Below are 27,920 nucleotides of genomic sequence, written 5' to 3' on the forward strand. Positions count from 1 at the left end.
TGCTTGCGGGCTGCGGCACGCTGGCGGTCGTCAGACATTTTTCAAATCCCTGGGATCCAGGTTCGTTACTGTGGGTTCTCGCCTGAATTTTGTTAAATCTCCATCAATCGTCACACACACTTAAGTACCTTATTGACTGACTTGTGAACTTGTATTCATGTTGGAACTATCTAGTGATTTATCAATGACCAAACCATCTGGAATGCGCCCGATTTCATCGGATCTCAGAAGCTAAGCAGGTATGAGCCTTGATAGCACTTTGAATAGGTGGCTAGCTAGCGTTTGAAACTCTTGACTGAAGCTATTCCAAGAGATTAGTTATTATTTTAAATGTCCTTAAAATATCCTATTATTAAAATCACCCGAATTAATTCCAATCGTTACCATGAGATAGATTCCAATTCCAGTAAGCTCGCTGCCAATTCGGGAGAGTTGGGAACCCTCTACGACCACCATATGCACACACAAGTCGCTATAGGCTGCTACAGGGCTACCTGGTGACCAGCAGAACCTTGTTGTACAGTACTGTACTTTAATAGTGCCTACGTCGATGCTGCCCATCTTCACAAACTTGCGCTGAAGAGCGTTCCAGTAAACATGCCGACGTTGACTCAACGTTGACCCTACGTTGGCATTGGGTTGACAGCGTTGGAACAAGGTTGGCCCGACGTTCCACGTTTAGTGGAGTGGTGAAGCATGGCCAGATAACCAGCATAGCCAAATAACCGCAATGGCCCGTAGAGCATTCATAGTCCCACATCTCGCAGTGGATGAGTAAACAGGCTGCACAATTACATATCTGATAAATAAATAATGGTCCTACGTTTTGAATATCGTACTTTAGCCACTTGATGCAGGAGGTGACTTCCTAAATCTTTATCCACTTAGAGCGTGTGTGTACAGACTAAAAGAACCATTTATACTTTTAGTATTTCTGAACACAGGTTTAAGGAATGCAGGTGCCCCAGTGCTCTGTCTATAATCTATGTTCAGCACTGGCAACACGAGTGGGCATGGATTAAGAGCCAGCTCGACTGTGACTGTGATTAATGGCAGACGTCGTGGCTTAATTGTTCCTGAGCCATGCCTCGAGGTGTTGGCTGTCTTTTAGTTTGTGATCGTGGCGTGATCCATCATCACCACGTGCGTCAATGGGAGGATGTCTGGGCGGTGATACGCATGGCTCAGCGGTGGCGCGTTGGCCGCTTGTTTTGCAGAGCTTCGCGGTTCGACGTTAATGATCCCTTGACGTTATTCGAAAAAGAGTAGGCCATAAATGCATGTGTCATGGTCCGAATTCAACAATTCACTTAATTGAAAAAGACATGGCAATCGTCGATCGTTGCCCCAAACTGCTAAATATAGCAGGACCCTCTTGTGACTCAGTGAGGCTTTCCTGGGTAATTAAATATAATAATTAATAATTGGTTTCTTTTTGGGTAAGATTGTAAAAATATAGCTATAGCCCTCTACCACCCGACTGGTCAAACAAAGCAAGGTGTCACGTGGGCAAACATACCAATTGATTCTGTTTTGTAGCAAATACATTTATTTAAAAGCAAAAAAAAATTGCTAAACGGAATCAATTTGCCCCACTTGCTCACGAGAAAATTGATTAGTATAGCTCTAACTGAACAAGAAACAAATTATGATTCATTACATTACCCGTGAAAGCCTATATATGACACTAAATGTATTGATAATAATTCAACAGCCCAGTTTTGTTGTGCATAAGATGACATGTTAGTCAACGTGACTACTAATAGCACAGCCAATGCAACAAGTCTGAGTGGGTGTTGCGGACACATTTGGGTGCTTGTCAACAACTTGTTGATATGACTTTTGCAACAATTATAACTTTCCCAGATGGAGTGGTGGCGCAGTGGTTAGTGCGCTTTTTCATTCATGAATTTTAAACGATTGCTTATACTAATGAGATGACGTCATATGTGAACGCGTCATTTTGTTTATACATAGTTTATTAAGTCGGGTATTTACGCAGATAATACGTAGTGCCCCCCACGACCAAACCTGTCTCACCTTGGGTTTACAACAAGTAGAGACCCGGGCAAGGAACACAGTGTGGCGTGTGACATCACGCAGTGGTCGAAGAAGCTGATGCAAATAATCAAATAAAAGTTGGGCAAACGCATGTTTAAACATATTACAGAAATCATATGTGTGCATGATTATTCTTCCGTGTTAACATGCACAGTATACATTTTAATGAAAGCCTCATTGAATTGAACTATTTTACAACCTGCTTCTGAGTTTTATGGTGCCATGTCCCGACACGTGGCCGTACAATGGATATTACAATTCACTTACACAGCCCTCCCAGCAGGATTGTGACATTGTTTCAATGTTGAGTTTTTGGTTGGAAATACGTCATCACGTTGAACAATGAGGAAACATCCGTGCAACGTGTGTTTTCTCCAACCAGAGTTGAAGCGCAGTTGATATTGAACGTTGATACAATGTTGGAAATTGATCATGAGTGCAACATATACAGCATCAGAATGTATAATACATATACGTACTTATAAAGCACGACATTATCAGGATTATACAATTCACCTGTTCGTTGGTGAGTGAAATACTAGGGAAATTAGGTGTTATGACTCAATTAAATTAAACGTTTTTACATTACTAATATTTAAAAATTAGTTGTAGGCTTAACCAACCAATATTATTAATTACTTCTTTATTTTTGGTTAGATCATGTAGGTGTGTGGTTTTCATTTTGATTATAATCCTCCACCATTAGAAACAGCCAAGTTTTCATGTGGGCAAATGTGCCATTTGATTTAGCTTTACAATTTGTTTGGAAACCACAAAAGTTAATATTTTTTTATAGGGAAATATGTAAGAAAAATGTTTAATTCTGTGCCCGCCCAACATTTTTTATTGTGGGTTTGATCCCATCTTCCAAGCATGGCAGTTAAACCAGAGTGGAAGTTTCTTACAATCCCATGCTTCTGTCTTCCCAGCAGTACATTTACTTACATTTAACTTTGGAGGATCAACATAGCCATAAGCATTCTAATAATTGTAAATTTACAATGCACAGTGTTTATTATGCAAATGCTGTCAGTGACTCTTAAAAATAATAATTATTCCCTCAAATATTGCGAAAACATTTAACAAATAGCTATAAATACAAAACATGAATATACTAAATTAACTTATTTACATCTTTCATTAATTGACTTTGGTATTTCATAACTATTTTGTCAGAAGATAAAATAATTAAGAAAAAAAAAGCAATGATCATTGCGGAACGACAATATACATTATGGTCATGCAAAATGGACTATATATAAAACAATACTTTCGGTAAAATCACGTAAAACAATATGTTTTATATTTGTATTATTTTATTATTTCCCTTCTACGTGACTTTACCGAAAGTATTGTTTTATATTTGTATTATTTTATTATTTCCCTTCTACGTGACTTTACCGAAAGTATTGTTTAATATTTGTATTATTTTGTTGTTTCCCTTCTACGTGACTTTACCGAAAGCATTGTTTAATATTTGTATTATTTTATTATTTCCCTTCTACGTGACTTTACCGAAAGAACCAAGAATTAACAAATGACCCTTCTTGTTTGGGTTGCTGACCCCCCCCCCCCCTTGGCTTCCGGTTCCGGCCCGTTGCCACGGAGACGCGGCACGCGCGCCGCTTCTGGTTGCCCCGGGCAACGCGGCCTAACGCAGCAGCGGCGACATCGAGGCGAGCGACTGACGCTCCAAGCTCAACCTCCTTTAACGGTTAACGATAAATTGCTATTTACTTTACAGCGTTCTTAGTTGCTTATTACGATTGTATTCTGTATAATAAAAGGTTTGGCAGACTGTGCGTGCACGCGCCAATATGAGCCAAAGGCAGGTTCTTCAAGGTGAGATTTACAGATTATTTAAGTTTTTATTTTGTTGTTGTCGTAAACTTATTAAACGTGGAAAAGTGACGTGTATTTGTGCGACACCGCGGAAAGTAACAAGCTAACATTCAGCCGTATCAGTGAGGGTCGATACATTCAATGTACCGTACTCTACAATAAAACGCAATGTTTAATTAATCGGACGCATTCTCCTCGGGTTTGAATAATCACCGTCATATCATCATCATCATCAGTCAGGGTTATATCCATCCACTGCTGGCCTTCACTGTTGCCACAATCCAACAATCGCTCCATCTCCGCGGTTGTCGCCCTCTCGAGGTGTTCCCCTGACTGCCGTTCCGTGACCAGTCTCATCCATCAGCCAACATTTCTTCAAGGGGTGGCAGTGCCCTGCTAAGCCCACTTACTTTCCTCAATAGGCAATGCAGCATCTCTAAATTTAATCCTCTGATTCATGTGATCCTCTTCCTGTCATTAAATGTAATCATACAAAATACAGCCCGGCATTATCATCATCCACTTTCGATAATATAATTACAAAAGAATCCCAACAGTGCTTGTCCTTTGATTAAATTTGTCTCGCCATAGGAACGTGACGTTTCACCAATAATTGACATCAAAGGCTCTGGCAAATGTTGATTCGAGCATGCACTTTATATCACTCGATACGGCTTCATTGGGAAAATATTAAACTTAAAATAATTGCAGGGGATTCTAGATTTGAAGCTTTCGTGACTGCAAGGAATCATCTTCTTAGGTTCTTTCGGTAAAGCCACGCAGAAAGTAAAATAAAATAAAAACAAAAATCACGACGTTTCGGAGGCAACACAAGTTTCCGTCATCAGGTGGGACCGTCACAGCCAGATTAGCTTGATACAGCTAATCTGGCTGTGACGGTCCCACCTGATGACGGAAACTTGTGTTGCCTCCGAAACGTCGTGATTTTTGTTTTTATTTTATTTTACTTTCTGCGTGGCTTTACCGAAAGAACCTAAGAAAATTGCAGGGGAGTGGGTGGCTCATCAATCAGTGTACTGAGCTGGCACACTTGAGCGTCTCGGTTCGAACCTGGGTTTTCTGCCACGTGTGATTACGCGTGGTTCTCACATGTGGGCGTGTCGATGGCTTGAACCCAGTCATCAAGCATACAAAAAAACAATATACAGTACAATTTGGCTTTCCATTTACATTCACAACATTCCAGCTCGGTGAATGAAAATGTCGTTTGAAAGGCGTGTGACCAACACTTGTCAAGGCATTGAAAAGGGTTCATGCTTTAAAGCAAGGTAATGTGCTTTTAGCTACAGTTTTGAACGGCACTTTGTCTCATGATATGATGCCGATAATAACAAACGACGTATAATTCATGAAAAAGTACAAATGTACATTCTCCAAAGTTTCAGAATACTTTTGGTAAGTGGACATTATTTAGTTTAACATGTAGGCTTTCGCGACCAATATCCATAATCCAGGTTTCTTTTGGGTTAGATCGCGTAAATATATAAAATCTGGCTGTCGCCTGATGAAGCTCGTAATTACTGGCGAAACGTCGTATTCTAATTGTAAACGTTATGGCTTTGCTCTCCAACACACCGATGTGCTGTACTAGTAACGAATTGGCACGTTCTGTTTACTGACACACCTTACTAATTGGCTGTGTCTGGTTGGTGGTGGCAGGTTTAACGACATATTTACGCGATCTAACCCAAAAAAAACCTGTATTATGTACATTATTTATTAAATCGGCATGTCTTATAATACTTTTTAATTCACATCCTCATTAGCCATGATATATTCACTGCCGGATGGCCTCCCCAAAACGTCACCAAATCTCACGATTTCGTGCTGCAATAATTCATCTTCAAGCTTCGGCACACAAATTAAACGTATCGTTACAACTCCATGGTGAACATCGTATACGGATACTGTTATACACTATGTATTTAAACGTTATGCTGCCTTATTTTCTTTTTATAGTTTTTTATAGCCATATATTAATTAGAAACATTACAGAATAGTTTATTTTACGTTGAAAATATAATCAAGGTTTTTTTCTCCAAGCTTATTAAATAAGGTCTCCATTGTAGTAGAACTTGAAAATAATGTTTCATCGTGCTTTGACCTCACATTAAATGCTCTTATCAGTTTATTGTATTTGGTAAAATCCCATTGAGAGGCCCCTATTCAGACCTGTTTTTACGTGATGAAGTGTTTACTGTTTATAAAGGGACATTTTTTGCATTGTTCACAATTTATTGAGTTTTAGCTCAGAAGAGTCATCTAAATCCTAATTGCATACTCACTAACTTAAATTGTAGAAATGGTGTCCTACTAATTACTGCAACGTATTGCAAACTACTGCAAATTTACCCCTAGGCCAGGGGTCGGCAACCAAAATAACAAGAAGAGCCATTTCTTTCCAATTCGGTACAAAATTCAGAATTTCAAGAGCCGCAATGCATCTGAGTAAATACTGTACATACGTACATATTGTCAAGAAGCAGCCCATAAAGAGCCGCATGCGGCTCCGGAGCCGTAGGTTGCCGACCCCTGCCCTAGGCCAACCCTCTAAATTCATGCTAGTGTATGATAAAAATGTGGTACTTTGTGCTAAATTAGTGGTAGCTTGTGGTACCTTGCAGTACATCTGCTGTCATTTGCAGTAGTTTACAGTACTCTGGTATCTTTTCAGTAGTTTGCAGTAAATGTGTGGTAGTTTGCAGTCATTTTCTGTACTTTGTGGTAATTTTGTGGGAGTTTATGACACTTTGCGCTAAATCTACAGTAGTTTGCGGAACTTTGTGTTACTTTGCGGTAAATGATATAACTTTAGGGATGTATTTTCTTTTCCAGCCCCGTATTACCCATAGTCTCCCTTATAAGACACACGTCCCTTTAAGTCGGTATGCTGGACTAGTAACAAATTGGCATGTTCTGTTTACATGACAAACCTTACCAATTGGCTGTGTCGGGTGGTGGCGGGTTTAACGACAGATTTATATATTTACGCGATCTAACCCAAAAAAACCTGTATTATGGATGATATTGGTCGCGAAAGCCTACGTGTTAAAGTACTTGAATGTTATATTGTACATGCACTTTTAAGATTTTAGGTACAACATCTGCAGTAATTTATTGGCATTTCATAATAAATTATTGCCTAATACAAAATCTTGTGGATGATACATGAATTGAATTATGCATGTATACATCTATTACTTTTAATTGATCTGCATAATATGTGATTGTTTCATGGAAATGCTGTACTTGTTCATTAATATTTTGCAGTCATTATAAACCATACATGCACAACAATTACATAAAGTACACCCATTACAGTTCATTGCACCATGCAGAGGGTGCATTGTTACAAGCTTAGAATTTAAAATCTCATCGGCATACATGGCTCTAAACTCTATTGCACATTGATCCATGTCTCCCCTTGTGCACAGTGTTTGAGCAGTACCAAAAAGCACGCACACAGTTCGTGCAGACGGTGGCCGAGTTGGCAACAAGATCCCACAACATAGACACGCTGCAGAATGCCGGTGAGTGTGTGACTTGCTGTGCTACATCTCTGCTATAACCCACTCGATTGCACCCAATCGTTACACTGCCACCATACCCTCCATCAAAACATTAACTGCCATACCTCCCATCACAACCTCTCCTTGTGGAGGACCCACTAGAGGCTGCAGGGTTCATATGAATCCATTAAGTATAAGCTTATGCAAATCAAACAAGATCAGTTCTCACTATTGCGCTTTGATGCATGTACCATGCATTTATTAATTAATATTGATCAAATAATTGATGTCTCGTTATATTTGTACCCCACCATTGTAACCCACCTTGTCCCTTCTGACTTATACTTCACCCAAGTGCAACTCAACACACCCTCGTGCCAAACCATGTCACTTGATGTAACTTGTTACTCTTCACCATTAATTGGTAAACTACACTTCCCCACACCATGCTTCAAAATTTGTAGATCACCATCTTGCACCTTATCACCTTGCACCTTATCACCTTGCACTTTATCCCACAATGTCCATCACAATTCAACATCGTCCAACCTCCCTTCACAGTATCACAATCTACCACCCACAAAATCCAAACATTACAACACAGGACCATCCATCCTGAAAAAGAGTTTTGAGACTCTTGAGGTTTTCCTGAGTAAGCGTTCATAACAACAGTGTGTATGATATCATAAGCACACACTGGGCTCGATGCGAGGGAGCTCTTTTTTTCAAAGTGTCGTCAGGGATTTTCTAGCTGACCTGGAAAGCAGTCGTAACATTACAGCGAGCCTCTGCCTCAATCAGTAACTAAACTGTTTACAAACTAGACAGTAAAACATGTAAAATTGTAAAATGATATTTAAGTCAATAAAACTTGGGTGTCTGGGACCTTTACAGAGATTTTCTTCACTTGGACCCTGTTTCGCAGTTAGCACTTGTGATTCCAGCCTTGGCTGTCCCACCAATGCAAGTGTATTCCTGTGGCACAGGGGTGATGGCTCTGTTGCGGCCGCTGCTGCTGGACGCGGTACCCACGGTGCAGCAGACGGCGGCGCTCGCCCTGGGCCGTCTGGCAAACCACAGCGATGACCTGGCGGAGGCCGTTGTGCGAGGCGACGTTCTGCCCCAGCTCATCTACTCGCTGTCCGAGCAGAATGTGGGTCCTCAATGTGGCCCCTGCCCTACAAACATTCACTAACCTTTTTTTATAGACTGCTGAACAAATATTTGTGATACTGCATTGGCAGTGGAACAGAAGCACAAAAACGAAACACTTTCATTGACACAAGCACAATATATTTGTGGCATTTCAGGCAATGGCCATTCTTCATAGCAGATTTACTATTCACGAATATGGTGAGATTTTCTCTATAGATTGTTGGAGCAAATTATATTATTGAGCATCTGTTAAGGCTTGTACAACACAAGAAACTGTGTTGTGGCCAGCACCATACCCAGTTGCCTTTTTATCCCCAGTGATAATGTTCACATATTGCACCAGGTACTCATTTATAGCTGTGTCGGCCCTGTGAGAATTGTGGTGTCCTCTTATTCAAATTGTATGGTCACATCAACTACTTGCCTTGCTTGGGTGTGGAGTATTAATTGGGCATAGGTGCTAACTGTGTTGTCCCTCCACCAGCAGCAGACAGGAGTGGTAGAGAGAGTATACCGGCGTGTGGCCAGAGCTTCTTTTCACAGCAACTGTTGGTGCACATCAGCCTACCCCAGCCTCTGTTGTGGGAACAAAACTCGTTCGTTAGAATTCCTTGCTCCTACTCCAGGCCCCACACCTGTCGCGATGACCGCAGATACATCTCATCATCCAGACTACCAGTGTGTAAAATTAATCTCCAGCCTTCTGTGCCATTAATCTTACATAATTTCGTTTTCGAAGAAAATTATTTGTGGAACATTTACAGGCTCTTTAAACACTAAGAACAGATTTTTCCCTTTTTTCTGGCAACAAAACAAGTATTAAGATGTTAAAACACCAAACTGAAACCTTTTACAAGGAATCATGTCTGCATTAACCACAATACTTGTGGTCAGAATGCAAACAAAAAACATACTCTGATTATATATGCATTGTCTTTGAAACTGATTGGTCCACACCAGAGACAGCTTTCTTAGGAGCCTAGTCTCAAAAGGTGTTTAACACTGTTTCGGCGTCTTAATGGTTGGTGTTTCAGAATGGGGGCTAGAGTGACACGGAAAGATATGTTTTAATCATGAGGGTCATGTTCCAAATTAAGTCACTGGATAATTTTATGGCCCCTGGAATATGATGTCACTAATTCTGAAGTAATTTCTTTGGGCCTTTCATCCAACACTAGATGGCACAACCCTGTTATGCCTGCAAAGAATATTTATCATAGTATTAAAGCGAATCAAACGAATATTCATAGTCATCACGTGTAGAATTAACTAAATGAAGTGACACACTCAAGTTTCACATTTTTCATGCAGTCACAGAGGAATGCACTGAGACAATGAACTCACTTTGTCAGTAGCCTCTGGTTCTCTTGAAAACCTTGTTTTAATCATGGGTAGCTTCTCACATTTCATTATAGAATCTCAATGGTGGCAGTTGAGTGCTCTGACACAGAAATTTTCTGTTGGATGCCATTTCAACACTTTTTAGAATCTTATGGTTCAATATAAATATTAATGTCTTCGGCCCACATTGTCAGACCAATGCACATTTTAGAGTCTTAGGGTTTCTTATTGAAACCCAACACTCACAGAAGCAAACTTCGGATCCTTTTAGGATTCATTGTTAATGCCTGAGGCTCAGAGTGCCAGCCTAAGGCACGTTTAGCATTTGTAGGGCTCAGTATTAATATCTAAGACTCATAGATTCACGGATTCTTCAGCATCATTAATGATTCTTCAACATCATTAATGATCTGAGCTCGGAGAAGTGGTTTCAAATGTTCGTAGCCATGGGAAAGTATCTAATGACAAAAATATAACAATCACCCTCCTCCCCCATGTTATCACCACTGGTGCCCACTTGACCGTCATTCACTCGGCCAGCGCTTCTACAAGAAGGCGGCCGCGTTTGTCCTGCGTGCCGTGGCGCGCCACTCAGGGGAGCTGGCGGGTGCCGTGGTGGAGTGCGGGGCACTGGACGCCCTCACTGCGTGCCTCGAGGAGTTTGATCCTGGGGTCAAGGAGGCGGCCGCGTGGGCTCTCAGCTACATCGCCAGGCACAATGCTGGTGAGGAACTGCACACCGACACCTCCTTCATCGGAGTCGCTCCATGGGTAGGGCAATGCAGAGATCAGTCGTGTGGAGCCATAGTAGAACACTTGACTGGTAGGCTGAGTAAATAACTGTACTGGGGAAAAAAAGATGACCAGGCATAGCACGGACAGCACCACCAACCCATGCCGACCTTCATAGCAGCTCGCTATTATAATTTTTTGCAACAGTTGATACAGGCTACATGGGGGATATATTTATATATGTATTGTGTACATGCATGTGTATGTGGGCCCCATTCTGTATGTGAATCGCATGGCACATGAATGGACATGCAAATATATGGTGCTTGCACTTATTTTATGCGTGTACAGCACGTGGAGAGTATGCGCCATAGTGGCGAGATGTTTACTACCTCGCCTGGTATACAGGAGGTGGGTTAAATCCCTACCCTGACGGCTGTATATCTGGAGTTTGCATATTCTCCCCATGGTCACATGGCTTTTTCTGCAGGTCCTCTGGTTTTTCCCTCCACATTTAGAAACATGCGTTTAGAGTATTTGGCTGCTATAAATTTCTATATAAGTCACTTTGTTGGGCTATAATTTGTGGCCAGGTCGCTTCTGTAAAAGAGCTATATAGTTTAGTGGGCCTTACCTGGTAAAATAAAAATAGTTTAATAGGTTTTTTAAAAGTTGTATCGAGTGGGTTGGTTTACGTATGGGCAGGTGACACATTTGGAGCATGTGTTTATGCCGTGATGTGTGTGAGCGTGTACACGTGTACCGTGTGTATGGGGGGCAGTGGCACATTGGCTAGCGCACTGCGTTACGAAATCCGGAGAGCCAAGTACATTTTCTGTTCAAGACCAATAGATAGCAATGGTGAATATCTGAACCAGTCCTGGGCCTTCCCTAGTTTCAATCAGCCTTAAATGAGTACCTGGTGTGGTGTGTAAACATGAGCATTGAGGAGACAAACGTGGCCGGGTATGTTGTTAGCCATCTAACCCCTTGTGTGCCATGCTGGCCTTCATAAGGTGCTCGCAAACAGCACTTGTCCCAAAAGACTGATAATGAGTTTAACAAGTAGGCTTCCGCGACCAATATCCATATTAGAGGTTTTTTTGGGTTAGATCGCGTAAATACAGGGTGTTTTAAAAAGTTGGACCCAATGTCAAAGCAGTATATTTCACGATGGAAACATGTTACAATTATACAAAAAGTTACAAACAGTTTAATGAGTTATCAAGTTTCACTAACCATTTTATAAATGCTTTATGTGCCCTCCACCTGCTGTACAGACAACATCGAGACGATAGTTGAATTCGTCCCAAACGCCTCTCAAAGTGTCTTTTTCCACTTAAGTCAGCGCTGCCGTGATTCTGTTTTGAGGTCATCCAGATTAGTCGCTAATGGTGGTACAAAAACACGGTCTTTGACGTATCCCCACAAGAAAAATTCGCAGGGTGTGATGTCTGGGGATCTTGGGGGCCAAGAGTGTAGCGCCAAGTCTTGGGGTCCCGTGCAACCTATCCAACGTAGAGGCAGTGTGTCATTTAGAAAACGTCGAACCTGCAGGTGCCAATGTGGCGGTGCTCCGTCATTTGAAACTCTATGCCCCGCCCTTTCAAGTGGTAAGAGTTTCATTCATGGGCGGTTCGTGGTTGCAGAAATATAGCGATTTCAAATCGGTTCCATATTTTTGAAACACCCTGTATATAAATGTGTCATTAAAACCCACCACCACCCGACACAGCCAACTAGTAAGGGTTGTTATGTAAACAGAACATGCCAATTCGTCACTAGTACAGCACACCGGTGTATTGGAGAGCCAAGCCACAACATTTACATGATGAAGCTATTTTACATGATGAAGCTATTTTATACTTACGTGACTTTACCGAAAGAACCAAAGAGTATGATGAAGCTAGTTGCAATTACTGGCGAAACGTCGTACTCAGATTGTAAATGTTCTGGCTTGGCTCTCCAACACACCGATGTGCTGTACTAGTAATGAATTGGCATGTTCTGTTTATGTGACAACCCTTATTAGTTGGCTGTGACAGGTGGTGGCAGGTTTTAATGACACATATATTTACGTGATCTAACCCAACAAAAACTCTATTATGGAGTCTGTTAATGGCTAGATGGGATATCTTTGTCTTTTGCCTTTGGTGTGTACAGAGCTGGCACAGGCGGTGGTGGATGCAGGCGCGGTGCCGCTGCTCGTGCTGTGCTTGCAGGAGCCCGAGCTGGCACTCAAGCGAATCGCTGCATCCGCGCTTAGCGACGTGAGCAAGCACACGGCAGAGCTTGCACAGACTGTGGTGGACACGGGCGCCATAGCTCATCTTGCCCAGATGGTGCTCAACCCAGATGCCAAGCTCAAGGTGTGAACCTATGCTGAGTTACTCCCATGATGTATGCATTTGTTTCATTGGCTTGTTGCCGTAAAAGATCATTCAACATTGTGTCATCAACTGTAAAAGGGTATACAGAGAAAACATTTTCTCATGCCTTCCAATTAACGTAGGGGGTTTGCCTGGGGGAAAAGCTCTAATAAAGCCACTCTGTGTACATTTAAAACATGTTACCAATGTTGAACAATCCCTACTTGTTTGGATTGCAGCTAGGAGGCACTGTCTTGAATGTGAGACTGTCATTTACAGTACTGAATGTTGCAGTTATAAACTCGTACCTGGTTAATTCTGACTGTAGTAAAGTACCATACTTGAGTATTTTTGCTACCCTATTTGTGGCTGTATGGGGAAATCTATTTCTTGACTGTTGAGCTGACTTTTGATTTAATCTGGGTTATTTACGAATTCACATGTTGTTTGCCAACGATGGTCTACTGTGTTTATGAACAGTGGCTCATGTTGCTATCCACCAGTGGGCTGCATTGCATTGTTGAGCAGTAGTTGTGTGGCGTTTCCATGGATGGCCCACGTTTCATTATACAACATTGGGCCGTGTCGTGTTACCAAACATTGCACTCTTTACATTGTCAACCATTTGTGTTAGACTATGAATTGTTGGTCAGCTTCTGAATAGTATGGAAGTAATGTAATTTGTACCCTCCATGATTTGTATAGTTATCATAATCTGGGTTCACAAATCGATTCTCGAATTGAATTTATTCACGTGTTGCCCTTGTGGTGACATTAATCTATCGTGGTATAAAAAAATCAACAAATATATTGAGATTAATTGTAACCTATGACATTCTAAGTTCGTATTTTGAGGGTCAGAATCGATTTTCATTGAAATTTTTTTTAAATTGTTGCAACCCTAATGACGAGGGAACGTGATGATAAATGTTTCAAATCATGCACGTGAAAATTTGTTATTGATTAATTTGTGGCATTTATGTGCATGTAAAATCCTACATATATATACTTAATAAATACATGTTTTACACAACTCAACCCCACAGCCTTCTTGGAGTGAATAATTAGAGAAGCATTTAGTCAGTACAAGCAAACTCTATTGTGCTTTTTGACATAGTGTCTCATCAGCAGTCAGGCTTAATTAAAGCAATGCTGCTGAACTGCCAGATGTGAAGGACAAAGCCTCTCTCCGATTCGACACAAAATTATATAATACAGAACTCAGAGTTATTAGCATAATTATGGAGAATATAAATACATGTAACAAAATATATGAGCAGACACAATTTATACTTTCATTTTTTTATGTGGAGACATGGTCTGCGTTTCCATTATGTGATTTATATACTCCAAAATTATGCTGATAACTATTTTGAGTTACATTTAAGCGAATGGAGAAGGGAAACTTTATCAGACAATAAAAGTTTGATCAAAATAATTGATTCGTTGATAGAATCTTCTTAGGTTTTTTCGGTAAAGTCACGTAGGTAAAACATCAAAATGAATGAAAATAAAATAAAATAAAAAATCACGACGTTTCGGAGGCAACACAAGTCTCCGTCATCAGGTGGGACCGTCAGCTAATCTGGCTGTGACGGTCCCACCTGATGACGGAGACTTGTGTTGCCTCCGAAACGTCGTGATTTTTGATTTTATTTTATTTTATTTTCATTCATTTTGATGTTTTACCTACGTGACTTTACCGAAAAAACCTAAGAAGATGATTCCTTGCAGTCACGAAAGTTTCAAATCTAGAATCGTTGATAGAATTGCAATCCCCCATATTTTGACAATTCATTAAATAATTTTGTGGATGAATCGTAATGTGCCTCCGAATCACTGGTCGACTGTGTTGTTACTAACGAGTGGTTAATGTGGTTTTGCTAACTGCTGGTTTGTGGCTGTTATGTGGCGGTCGGTTTGGCCGCACAGCGCCAAGTGTTCTCGGCTCTGAGTCAGATCGCCAAGCACTCGGTGGAGCTGGCCGAGCTGGTGGTGGAGGCAGACATCTTCCCAGCGGCGCTCAGTGGCTTGCGCGACCCCGATGAGTACGTGCGCAAGAACGTGGCCACGCTCGTGCGGGAGGTGGCCAAGCACAGCCCCGAGGTACCGGCTCGCTCCATACCTTGCGTGCACGTGTGTAGGTTTGTGTGTGTGTGGAGAGTCATAGCGTAGTGGTTCACGTATCGTGCTATGAACACGGCTGCCTGAGTTCAGATCTTATTGTGGCGAATGTATAAGGGTCGGCAGTGGGGAGAACACGGTGGCTGAGCTTGGTGTTGGCCTCACCACTCCCTCATGTACTGTGCTAGCATACAACGACTTCATGGGGAATCTTTGTCTTTGTGGGTCTGCGTATATGGCACGTGTGTTTGTGCTTGTGAGGTACAAAGACAAAGATCCCCCGTGTAGCCTTAACAGACTGTTGAGGCAAGTTCTGTCGGCGAGCACTTATTAAGGCTGGCACAGTACACAAGGGGGTGGGTGGCCAGCACCACACCCGGCTGACTTTGTCTCCCGAGTGGCGATGTTTACACACCGCACTGGGTACACATTTTGAGGCTGAGTCGATCTAGGGTAGGCCCAAGACTGCTTTAGATATTCATTACCGATGTTGGCCGTGAGCAGGAATGGAACTCAGATTGCTGGGTTCATAGCGCAGCGCGCTAACCGCTACACTACCGCTACGATCAGTGGTTCACAAACAATCCAGTGTCCCAGGTTCAATTCGAAGCCAAGGATAAAATAAGTGGCACCTATCACCACTCCGGGCCTCCTTTGTCTCAGAATTTAAAATGTTTTTCACTGCATCAGGATAAGTCGACCTAAGGGAGGCCCAGGCCAGGTTCTGATATAATTTGCCAATAATGTATGGCCAGAATAAAATCTTGGCAGCTAACAATTTGGTGATGCTGCATTGGCAGTGGTGCACAAGCACAGTTAACAACAAAAACCTCAATACACTCTTCAACAACTCTGTCTTAAAATAAAAAATAGACATTTAATTACTGATATTTCGCACACTGGCCCTTCATTATAATGTACTTTGAAAGAGGGCCATTACCCGAAACATCAGTGATTATATATATTATTTTATGGTAATGTTATTGATGAGTGCGTTGAGTTTCTTTTTACATTGTAAGCAGTGTGCAGCTACTGTGCCATTGCTCGCCAGAAATAAATAAACACAGACCCATTCACACATAAATAGAAAAGGTCTCCAGTTTAGCGTTTTTAATTATTCAGACAAGTGCTGTCAGTGAACCATTATTAAGGTTATCATCACATAAGATAGTGTGGTGTGGCCAGCACCATGCCTATCAACTTTTGTAAGTGGGAATTGACCCAAAGTCACTGAAATAGTTGCACAGTCTGCGTGCGACTGAGATACTGCTTACACACACACACACAGGACCTCCCCTAGTCAGACTCAGTCTACAATAAGTACCAGTTACAGTGATCAGGAATTGGGAGACAAGGATGGCCAGAAATATGAGTTACTGTGACATTATTAATAAATCCTATCCACTTCAATCTTTATTTCAACAAGAGATTGAATTAATATGAATATTGTCTTGTTCGCAAGGGTGACCTGTGTGCTATGACAGCACCAGCACATGTATACAATATATTGCTAACAAAAACAAACATCCCTTATATACATATGCATGCTCTTTCTTTCCCCGTGTACATCCCAGCTGTCTCAGCTGCTCGTAAACAATGGAGCACTGGCTGCCATCGTGGACTACGTGGGCGACAGCATGGGCAGCGTGCGCCTGCCTGGCATCATGTCGCTTGGCTACATCTCAGCACATGGGGAGACGCTCGCCCTGACCATCATCACTGCCAAGGTACGGTGTGCGATTCGGGGAGGTCACCTGCATTTTAGTTTCTCATTCAACGAGATGCTGCTAATTATTGTAATGATGGCTCAATTTCTGCTTGGTCTGTCCAGGTCAATGACCTGGAATGTATTTTCCTGCAGCCTGCACACCATGTCGAGTATACTTCTTGCTATGGCTGTGGCTACTAGTCACGTGCCTACTCCAGTCTACCAGTGACCTGGAAAATATTAATTGATAATTTAAGCCCTGATAGTAATAATAGTCAATGATAAGTGGGCTTTTCTCACGTTCTTTAAGTTTCAACATCACACGCTCTTAAAAAAAATACCTGACAAAAATTCGTTATTGAAAATATGACGTACTATTTGGTTTTCAGATTTAAACATGTTTTATTATATTTGTTTTAAGCACCGTTGAAAACCCTCAAATGCTGACTGCCATAGTCCTAGATTCAAATATAATGTAAAAGTAACAAAACAATGTTACCCAATTTCTCTTGGGGAAGGAGGGAAAACAGATATTTAGTTGTTTTAGTGTTATGTATAAAAAAAAACATTGAATATATTTGTACTAAATTTATCCCTAGCTCTTATAGAATTCACATCAGTCACTCGTGACTGACTAATAGAGTGAAACCTCAATCTAATGTTCTTCAATGTTCATGAAGAAAATAACATTAGGACCAGGAAAACATTTGATCAGCGAACACTACTGCCAAAATCGATCCAGCCATATTGTAATAACACATTCCTGTGGAGGGAGCTGGTAGGAACGTTGGGTTGCTCGGTCAATGGCCAGGGTCAACGGCGGCGTGGTGTATTCCGCAAATATGCCCGACTGTGAGGGCGGGCACAAGCCGGCGTGAGTAGGTTAAACGTTGAGTTTTATAAGGGCACCACGGGGTGACCAGCCCCTCCCCACCCAGCCCCACCCCTCCCACCCCCCACCGAGCCCCACCCTCCCCACCCAGCCCCTCCCTCCCCACCCAGCCCCTCCCTGCATGACGGACGGACACACTAATCCCCTGTGGGCTGGTGGAACCAGTGGGTTCCTACCAGTATGATCATCACATATTACAATATGTTCATCACATATTATGCATATTCTGATACAGGGTGTTTCGGCTGTTTCGTCAAGAGGTGAAACCAGCTGCTAGTATCTAGTGTTCACGGCTTATAGCTCGTTGTGTGTATAAATAAATTAATTCTGTGGGTTGTGCTGGTGACACGTGCACGCTGTGTATGTGTGTGTGTAAACACAGGCGGTACCCCAGCTGGCCCTCATCCTGGTGGACGAGAAAGAGGATTACATCCGCGCCACGACGGCGTGGACACTCGGCCAGATCGGACGCCACACGGCCGAGCACGCACGCGCTGTCGCCATGAGCAACGTGCTGCCCCAGCTGCTACAGCTCTACATGTCGGCCGACAGCTCCGAGGACCTGCAAGCTAAGGTCACACCTCACCCAAAGCTTCAGTTAAAGCAGATGGGCACCCATTGAGACTTAGTAGACCTGAAGAAAAACACAGGGAGAAAAACAGTCACGGTGACAGAACAAAAGCAGTATTAAAACTATCCTGCTTAAGTGTAATGCAATAATTGTCCTTTTATACTTAGAGGGTTGACAGTTTGAATATTAGGGTAATTTTCTTGCCAGAAAATAGCACTTACTGTGGAAAGATGTTATTTAAAAGAGGCAATGAATTAGGTGTGATTAATATGTCAAGGGCATCTGATCTGAGTCGTATCAATGTCCATAGGGAAATTTTAAAAAAATTACCACATGTGATAATGGAGGAATGTGTGCACACTGATCAACCAGCGCATGGGTTGTGATATTCTGCTTTGAGGGTAATTGTGTAGTGTGTGGTCTATTCAGCTTGAGAAACATCTCTTGGCTAATAAACAGCCCCAGTTATGATTACTATCCACATCAACATCCTGTCAATACAGGTGACCACAACTGAGCCCCCCCCAGCTATGGCTATCATATCTTTTGCAAGGAAACCCATTGCTCAGAAATCTCGCTCATGCTCATGGAGTTTTGATGTCCTCATGTTAACTTCTTTTGAGGCAGAAAAAGCAAGGTCTGGTGTTTGGAGAGGGGTGGGGGGTAGTGTCATGCTGAGGGATCTTGGTCCCAGGACCAGTTTAGATGTCGCTTCCCAGTGGTGTTGGCCATGGCCATAAGCCAAATATAGGTCGTGGTTCATAACTACTGTGCCATCACTCCACCGCACTGCTGGTTACAAGCATCAACCGAAGAGTCTTATAGGCATGTCACGGTGGTGCAGTGGTTTGCATACTGCACTATGAAACACATCCAGCGGCTTGGATTTGATGTTCTGCCAATGCTGGAATTGATGGTGGGTAATATCTGCAGCAGTCTTGGGGTCCCCATCCTCTCACTAAGCTTCATTGGACAGCATGCTGAAGTATAGTCAAACAATCATCATGGACGACACAGCAGAGGAAGGCCTTTATCTAGCAGTGGATTGACAAAGGTATTAATACTGGTAGGAACCCACTGGTTCCACCAGCCCACAGGGGATTATTGTGTCCGTCCGTCGTGCAGGGAGGGGCTGGGTGGGGAGTGAGGGGCTGGGTGGGGCTGGGTGGGGAGGGGAGGGTGGGGAGGGGCTGGGTGGGGAGGGTGGGGAGGGGCTGGGTTGGGAGGGTGGAGGTGGGAGGGGTGGGGCTGGGTGGGGAGGGGCTGGTCACCCCGTGGTGCCCTTATAAAACTCAACGTTTAACCTACTCACGCCGGCTTGTGCCTGCCCTCACAGTCGGGCATATTTGCGGAATACACCACGCGGCCGTTGACCCTGGCCATAGACCGAGCAACCCAACGTTCCTAACAGCTCTCTCCGCAGGAATGTGTTGCAGGGTGGCCCAAAAGTCAGGACACATAGGGTTATTATTTTAACACTGAATAAAATGTAAAATGTTTATTCTTTAAGTTAAGATGCTATCTATTATGATTATTAATATAACCTTTTCGTCTTCCTATTCAGATTCCATTTAAAAATTGAATTGAGACAAAACACAATTGATTAATGTTCAAAGACTACACCTATACAGATGGTCCCCGAGTTACGATGGTCCGACTTACGATTTTCGATCTTACGATGGCGATAAGCGATACGACAAAACTGTAAAATGTTTTAAATTTCGCGCGGCAGGCAAACGCAGCAGCGTACGAATTACGATACTGTACGTTGGTACGCTGCTGGGATGTACGCATTTCCCGCCTTGTGTGATGCCTCACACAAGGCGGGATAGGTAGGCTAAGAATTTACCTTGTTTTTTACTTTACATTTTACTGTGTAATACAGTATTGTAATTAATAAATACATACAGTATATAGTTTATACAGTACTGTAAATTGCCCTGTTTTGCTAAATTATCACTATTCTTTTAAGACTCCTGGGTAGGCTAGGCCATCTTCGACTTACGATATTTTCGACTTACGATGGGGTCGTCGTAACGCATCTCCATCGTAAGTAGAGGACTACCTATAATCTTTAAAAAAAAGTCCTAAAGTAATTTCAAAACAGAATTCATGCATGCATTAATGCTAATGGCAGTCAATTTGAACATTCGTTAATATAAATGAAATGACCCTGTGTGATTTGTTAAAATAAATATAATTACTCGATATGTCCAACCTTTTGGGCCACCCTGTATATTTAAATGCTGACTTCAACAATCCTTATGGCTTTGTGTTTGTGTGGACATCTGTGAAAAGAGCTGCATAGCTAATCAGATTCCTCCAGTCTAAATAAACTTTCTGATTCTGTGTGTTTATGTGTGCAGTCGAAGCGCGCTCTAAAGAACATCCTGCAGCGCTGCGTGCACTTGCCTGCGCTCGAGCCCATGCTCTACACTGCACCCCCCAACATCCTCAAGCACGTGCTGGGTCAATTCAGCAAGGTGTCGAATGCACCAGCAGTACAATACTCATTCACTTCACCACTACATTTGACTATTGTGTATAATACCGGGGTGGCACGGTAGCACACTGTGGCACGAACCCGGACACCCGAATTCGATTCACGGCCATGGCTAACGTCAATGTCGAATGATATCTGAACCAGGCCTTGGCCTCTCCTTTCACCAACCTGCATTTTGCTTGTTTGGAGAAGTAAGGTTAAACAACCTCCATTGCTGACATATCATGGGGAGGCCTTCTTCTTGCATCGGATTTAGAAAGGGCTGTAAATTAATAAAAAATGAACTAACTTGAAAACAAGGTACATTCCAAACACCCAATACCTCTCATAATATAAACGTGGCTGTGTGGCCAACACAAGTTAATAAAAATATATATTACAGTCAGGTGGCATATTTATACTTTTCTCGTGATGTCATTACAATGTGAATCCTGTATGTTATAATGCATGCCAATGCAATGACGTCATTAGAGAGCCATATGACTTTTTCTGACTGTAACTTTCAAGTATTTTTAAAGGTTTTTGTGTCACATCCTTCTTTAAAATAAATATATGTAACTCTCGGGTATGCTGTGGGTATTATCAATTCCACTCCGGTGATGTATTAAAAAGCATGGCAGTCATGCTACAATAACATCTGTAAAGCATACATGACAGCCAGTTTAAAGTTTTTTTTTCTTATCAACAAAGTTTCAAGCTTCTATCAGACAAGCCCAGGACACACAGTTGGCTGTAGCCTGGGCGTGTCACATACGTCTTCGTTTCGGAGATACGCATTGCTCATTAAAATATACATAAACTACTACTCTTCTTATCCATAGTCTTATCTGGGATTTGATATCCACGAGGGTCTGAGAATCTGTGATTCTTCCTGTAATCGGAATTCTAAAGAAATTATTTGAAATTTTGATTGGATGTTTCACAAAACAGATTCTCACGTGTACTATCATGACTGATGAAGTTACATTTCTGTGTTAAGAGGTTAGAATGCCAAACTGTTTCATCAGCATCCATGAGTACGTTTTTAATGCAGAATGAGGTATCATTCCATCACGTAATATTGTAATAATCACATAACCTCCTGGTGGATATGTTGTTTTCAGCGTTTCCATATAAACATAATTGAGTCTCATTCAAAGCTAATAGGGTTGAAATCAGCTCATGTGCAGTTACTAGATGGATTATTTCTATCATAGGACTGGCTTGGGTAGACATTCATCCAGCACTGGATAGATCATGCTTGATGACGGTGACACATTTTAATGGGTTGGTTGAAATAGTTGTAAAAGGACTTGGGGATTTTCCAGTTTAACATTTCAAATAGTAGCAGCATTCTTTATTGTGCTGGTCAGCGCAATGTTGCTTGCAGTATTTACTTGAGGTTTGATTTAACCTTTTGTGTACACATGCTCTGTGTTCGCTGCCAGGTCCTACCCCATGACAGTAAGGCACGCAGGCTCTTTGTGACGAGTGGGAGTCTCAAGGTCGTGCAGGAGATCAAGGCGGAGCCGGGCTCGGCGCTCTACGAATACATCAACACCATCAATGCCTGCTACCCAGAGGAGGTCGTCAGGTACCTTACCGAGCTGATCATGTGACACGCATACTGCTGCGTGTCTCGCTTTACGCATGCAGTCTTCATTAGACCAAGGCAATGCAAAGTGTCTCCCTGAGACCATGATCATAATAATTTATTATGATCTGGCCACTGTTGGATGAAGGCCTCCTGAAGCCATCTTCTTTTGCAATCCATTTAGCTCCTGCAATCCATTTAGCTCCTGCACATGCAGTGGATGACTTGTTGGGCACATTCCCTCCTTTAGCTTCTAGTCTGTCATTAGGCTCAACCGTTGGCCATTATCATTCCAGTAATGTGTTTTGCCCAAGCCAGAAAACGATTGTGTTGGCAGCCCTAAGCCAGTGGTGAACAATCCACATTACATTGACAGGTGTCAGTTTATCCAAAGGTGTAAGTAGTTATATTCCTACTTCTCAGTCAATGATTTTTGTTTATCACCACTGACTTAAGACTGTCTGTGAAGATTATCACTTTTCAATGCTTATTTGAGTGGAGGAACATACACTCTAATTTGATGCACGTATAAATATGCACGTGAACATGTGCTGCCCTTTGTCAATCCACGCCATGTGGGGCATGGGGGTAATTTGACCATAATGTGAGAGACAAAGCGAACCCCTGCTCCCCAAATATAGACGTTAAACTCCAGCTATGTATAAATAGTTTTTAATTTTACCACGTAAGGCCCACTGAGCTATATAGCTCTTTTTCAGAAGCGACCTGGCCACAACTGATAGCTCAACGAAGTGGCTTATCACGTGGACATTTATCGCAGCCAAATTCTTAAAATGCACGTTGATTCTAAATGTGAAGGGAAAAACTGGAGGACTCGGAGAAAAATCCACGTGACCATGGGGAGAACATGCAAACTACAAATAAATAGATATCAGGTTTGGGATCGAACCCACGATCTCCTGCATACCAGGCAAGGTAGTTAACATCTCGCCACCATGGCACCCTCATGACCCAAGGCAACCCTGCCCTGAAATGACTCCATTGGGGTTGTGCTCCACCGCATTAACCTAACCCCCCTTGTCTGCATGCCTGTCGCCTTGCAGGTACTATTCACCTGGATACACAGAGGCCCTGCTGGAGCGAGTGGAAAGTTACGAGCCACTGCAATAGCTCATGGAGATGGCGTTCCCAGACACAGGCAAGGAGGGTAGGGAAGTGATGGGTAGCCATAGATTGGAATAATTAGTCGCATCTTTTCATTGTGCCGATATCCACTTGGAAAAATATACATGCAGTCGAAGCTTATCTGAGACAGTGGTTATAGTCACCAACAGTCGGCAATAACTTAACAACATGCACATGTCCAGCTCTTTGTCAATCCACTGCTGGATGAGAGCCGCCCCACACAGTACAGGTCATGGGAACTATTTAACTATACTTCATAACGCTGGTCAGTGCGGTTTGGGGAAGGTGGGGTGCATAGATCTTGAAGTGTAGAACAGCAGTAGAGCAATGGATGTTGCTGTATTGGCCTCTGCTACCCACGACGTTACCCTGTAGCCTACATTCATGGTGGTCGCCCATCCAAGCTCAAATCTTGCTTACCTTTCTAAAATCTAATGAGATCAGCACATTCCAGATGATGTTATCATAGGCAACGTAACATGTTATGTAATATATACAATAAAAGATATGACTCACGCAAATTCCTAGAACTGGTTGTATTTTTTAACAGTCATTCAATGGAACTAGTCCAACATTTAATAACAAAAAATATAATGTAGAATGTGCACATTTAGTCTAGCATACCACTGGTAAAGATTTTGAGAACATTTTTAGATTGGCCCTTTGCAGGATTAATAGTGCAAGAGTTGCAGAAACAGGTCTTGCTTGTGTGGTCAGGTGTGACAAAATGTTCCCTTTGGGAAGACTGTTATGTTTTTGTTATTGCTGACCACGTTTTAAAGAAGTGGGTTGATCAGTTCTTACAGTTCATAATTAATGGTTAATGACCGAAGAAAACGATTTAAGGTGTACTTAGGTTTCTTAGAATTCTGGATGTTCTAAATACAGCAAGACTAATGTACAAATAAATAATCGGTGAATAAAAAGATTTGTTGCGATGGCTCATGATGCACATGCACAAATAACTAAAAACTCCCCACATTCGACAATAACACTGTACCCTTAAAAAATATATAAAAGGTGACGTTTTGGGCAAAGGTTTTTCTTAATCGCACATGAAGACGAATGTGTTTAGTTTTTAAATAAAAAATATATTTTAATTGTCACTGAGAGAAATGGGATATGTCAGTGAGTGTAAAAAAACCTGGCATAATTTTTTTTTATCAACCTGTTATTTTATGTATGAGTTTACTCACGCAACTAGTTGATTACACAATGTGCCATTGAAATGTCATCGTGTTAAGTGTTAGTTATAGTCTCAAAGAGCTATACTCAGATATTGTTAGGATTATTAGATGTACATTTCACTGTACGGGGCTTAGAAACCTTAGAAGGCCTAGGGTTGAGTATCAGTGTCTGAAGCTGCCAAGATTCAACTGATACTTTTAGGATGTTTAAGTACTTGGTCAGTGTATCAATCTCAGCAGTGGCACGTCGTGCCTCCAGGTTAAGGAGGCCACAAATTCCGCCTTGGTTTTCCTGTTTCAGGTTACCCGTGCAGGTGGATTAATTGATAATTGTAAATCAACATGTGATAATGCACCGGTGCTGGGCTCCCTCCAAAATATGACTCATAGGAAGCTGCATGGCCTGCATGCACTGTTTGTTGGAGGAAGTACTGTTGATGAAACCACTACCAGCGAATTCGAGTCACTCAATAAATCCACCTGCACGTGTCAACTGTGACTGGAAAACCCAAGGCAACATTGTTGCCTCCTCAACCTGGAGCCCAGAACCACCACTGAAGCTTTTCGGATTTTATGGATCATTTTACATTCCTGAGGCTCAGAGAACTAGGCAGATTTTTCGAAGAAACTTAGACTTTTTATCGTCTGAAACTTGGAGAGCTAAATTATGGAAAAGATTATAAGGGTTCAGTAGGAATTAATCATAAGGCTCTGACCACGGTACAGAAAAGTTGAATGTAATTACGTCTGGAATTAAAATACAAAGTATACCCCCATTTAATGGACATGCCCATAAGAGGAAATCAAAAACTATCAGACTCTTTAATAAGTGCACAGATTGATACGAGGTGACTCCCACAAATCATGAATTGTACAAAATCTATACGAACAAAAATCAAAGTGTTGATTGTAACTCAGATGCAAGTTTATGATTAACTCACTACCACATGTGGATGAAAAGCCACTCACCCAGATTTACACAATTGTATCCGTAAATCCACCCAATAATTTATTCTAGGCTACATAAAATGACACTTTGATGTGTTTTTGGCAGTTAAAGATCCATTGACATTATCCCTGTGTTTTAGCCAGGTCTAAGTCAGATCCTCCATCGACTGTCAGTTGACCGTGTGATGTTTAAATATACACATGTATTTTACCACTTTAATGCACATGCTGACTCACCCTCTACCCCCAGGTTAACTTCTGTAGCTACGTCATATCACATTAACATGTGTTGCTAGTGGTGATGTAATTTTCTGAGAATGTAGCAAAAAGAGGCGGACACTTTGAACAGGGTGTGGCTGAGCAATGTGGACTGAAAACTAAGAACGGGAAATCCCCGTGAAACCCCCCCCCACCACTCCGGCTTTGCGGATGTCCAAATGCCAGCTGCTGTTTAGAAGTAACATTTAAGTATTTTTTGTTGAATTACATCCCTAAAATCTGTCTGCAACATAATATATACGATTGGGACACAACACTGGGTGGCCTGTTTTTTTACTTAAGCTACAAGTGTTACCAAGCTGACATTCAGTTGTAACAACAGCCAAGCAAAATTTGTTTAACAGGTCACACTGCTGATGAGACTCGAAAGTCGAAAGCTGTTCAGAGTTTGCCTGCTGAAATTGCTGGAACACAATTTATTTGAGTGATGGAGGAAATGTTATTTATACCAGTTAAACAGATCCTTGTCTGTTTTCGATTGTATTTATCTGGCAGGGAAATAATGTTATCCGGTAATGATTTGTGCTGTTCCTCTTAGTATTATTATTTTCTTCACTGCACCAGGGTGTGTTATTCTACAAACTTGGAGTAAGGGTAGATTGTTTACGTCGATGTGGAGCCGTTTTCCACGTACACTTTCCAGGGCAGCAAGATGCATATGGCAGGTGGTACAGCAAGTATATTTCCCATCTATCTGTGCTAGCTAAAACTTTTCGTCCTGTATGGGTTGGATTTTTTTTCAGGATCTACCTCACACAATATTACTCAAACAAGGAAACGGCCAACAATCCTCAAAAAGGAATTGGCCATACATCCTAAAAGTAGACTTACGACTGAATGAGGCTTCCTTTTTGAATAAGGAACTGCTCATAATAAAGGATTTTGGGTTAGATCGTGTAAGTATAAATGTGTCGTATGGAGGCCTTCATCACACAGTGGATTGACAGAGGGTTGTAAATTGTTACTGTATTATAATTGATACGTGAACCTTGTGCTTGAACGTTTACATTCAATATTGCTGTGAGCCATGTCACACATGTTTACTCAAAGCTTTAAAAGCCTGCATCATATGTTTTATTGCATACTATTGTAGTAGCAGAATCGGTCACATAGCAACATAGCGCTGGTTGCTGGCAGGGAAGGGGATCTGCAGCTTACAGCAGCCCTGACTGAGAGCAGGTCAGGTGATAGACCAGAGAGAGGGATCTAGGGGAAGGGGCACATCGAGAACCCGCTAGTAGGTTCCAGAAGGGGGCGTGGCCGGGGGCGGAGCCAGGCCACGCTGACAGGACTGTAAAAGATGGGCCCCGGAAGGGGACTTCGGGGCTGTCGTTTGGAGCCGGATCCCGTCGTGCTACTGGAGTCTTCACCATCGTCTTCTCTTCATGATCTCGGCGTCGCCAGTCAGGCAGTCTACCAGCTGTTCTGACTGGGAACCGTAGTTACTAAGTGTTACTGTCAGGCCGTGTTAATAAACAGAGTGCCTCCTACTCTTAGTGTCTCTGAGTCAGTCACTGCACTATGAAGAGATACGCTGTCAACTTTATAAAACGAGACATCAGAGAGCCGTGAATATGAAAACTCGACATGTGAAAATATATTTACGTTCTGACATATTTACAATATCACATACACCCTACTCTGATACACCAGAAATTGTTGTACAGTCCCTTTGTCAATCCACTGCGAAATGAAGGACACCACATACTTCATCAGTCGTGGGAGTTGTATGACCATACTTAACCATACTGGTGATGACTTGCTTCTGGCCCCAGCACGACAATGGGCCGAGTCGATCCCATTGGGGATTTGTAATTGCGAGTCAGTTGCTTTAAGTAGAGTACCTTGACAAATGAGCCACAATTTACAAATGAACCACAATTTATACTAAATAATGCAGCTCACAACGTGGCACTTGCTTCACTGACACTGGGAAGTTAATGATGAGGGGGCTGTATA

The 27,920-nt window shown here is 42.1% G+C and overlaps 1 protein-coding gene across 1 annotated transcript; it reads left to right on the forward strand.

Annotated features, from left to right (window-relative positions):
* The first annotated feature begins 3,676 nt into the window (after positions 1-3,676).
* On the forward strand, positions 3,677-24,068 carry SPAG6 (sperm associated antigen 6). The gene is made up of 11 exons (XM_078882273.1): positions 3,677-3,903; positions 7,359-7,454; positions 8,420-8,586; positions 10,470-10,653; positions 12,825-13,030; positions 14,963-15,136; positions 16,729-16,881; positions 18,137-18,328; positions 20,692-20,808; positions 22,256-22,401; positions 23,466-24,068. The coding sequence occupies exons 1-11, from the start codon at positions 3,879-3,881 to the stop codon at positions 23,530-23,532; spliced, it is 1,527 nt and encodes a 508-aa protein (XP_078738399.1). The 5' UTR covers positions 3,677-3,878; the 3' UTR covers positions 23,533-24,068.
* The last annotated feature ends 3,852 nt before the right edge of the window (positions 24,069-27,920 follow it).

This window comes from Lampetra fluviatilis, chromosome 3 (assembly GCF_964198595.1).
Source record: "Lampetra fluviatilis chromosome 3, kcLamFluv1.1, whole genome shotgun sequence".
In the NCBI taxonomy this organism is placed as follows: Eukaryota; Metazoa; Chordata; class Hyperoartia; order Petromyzontiformes; family Petromyzontidae; genus Lampetra; species Lampetra fluviatilis.

Coding starts and splice junctions, on each gene's coding strand:
- SPAG6 (XM_078882273.1), top strand. CDS start 3,879: ATGAGCCAAAGGCAGGTTCTTCAAG. Junction 13,031..14,962: donor ACCCAGATGCCAAGCTCAAG/GTGTGAACCTAT, acceptor TTGGCCGCACAG/CGCCAAGTGTTCTCGGCTCT. Junction 20,809..22,255: donor TGCTGGGTCAATTCAGCAAG/GTGTCGAATGCA, acceptor GTTCGCTGCCAG/GTCCTACCCCATGACAGTAA.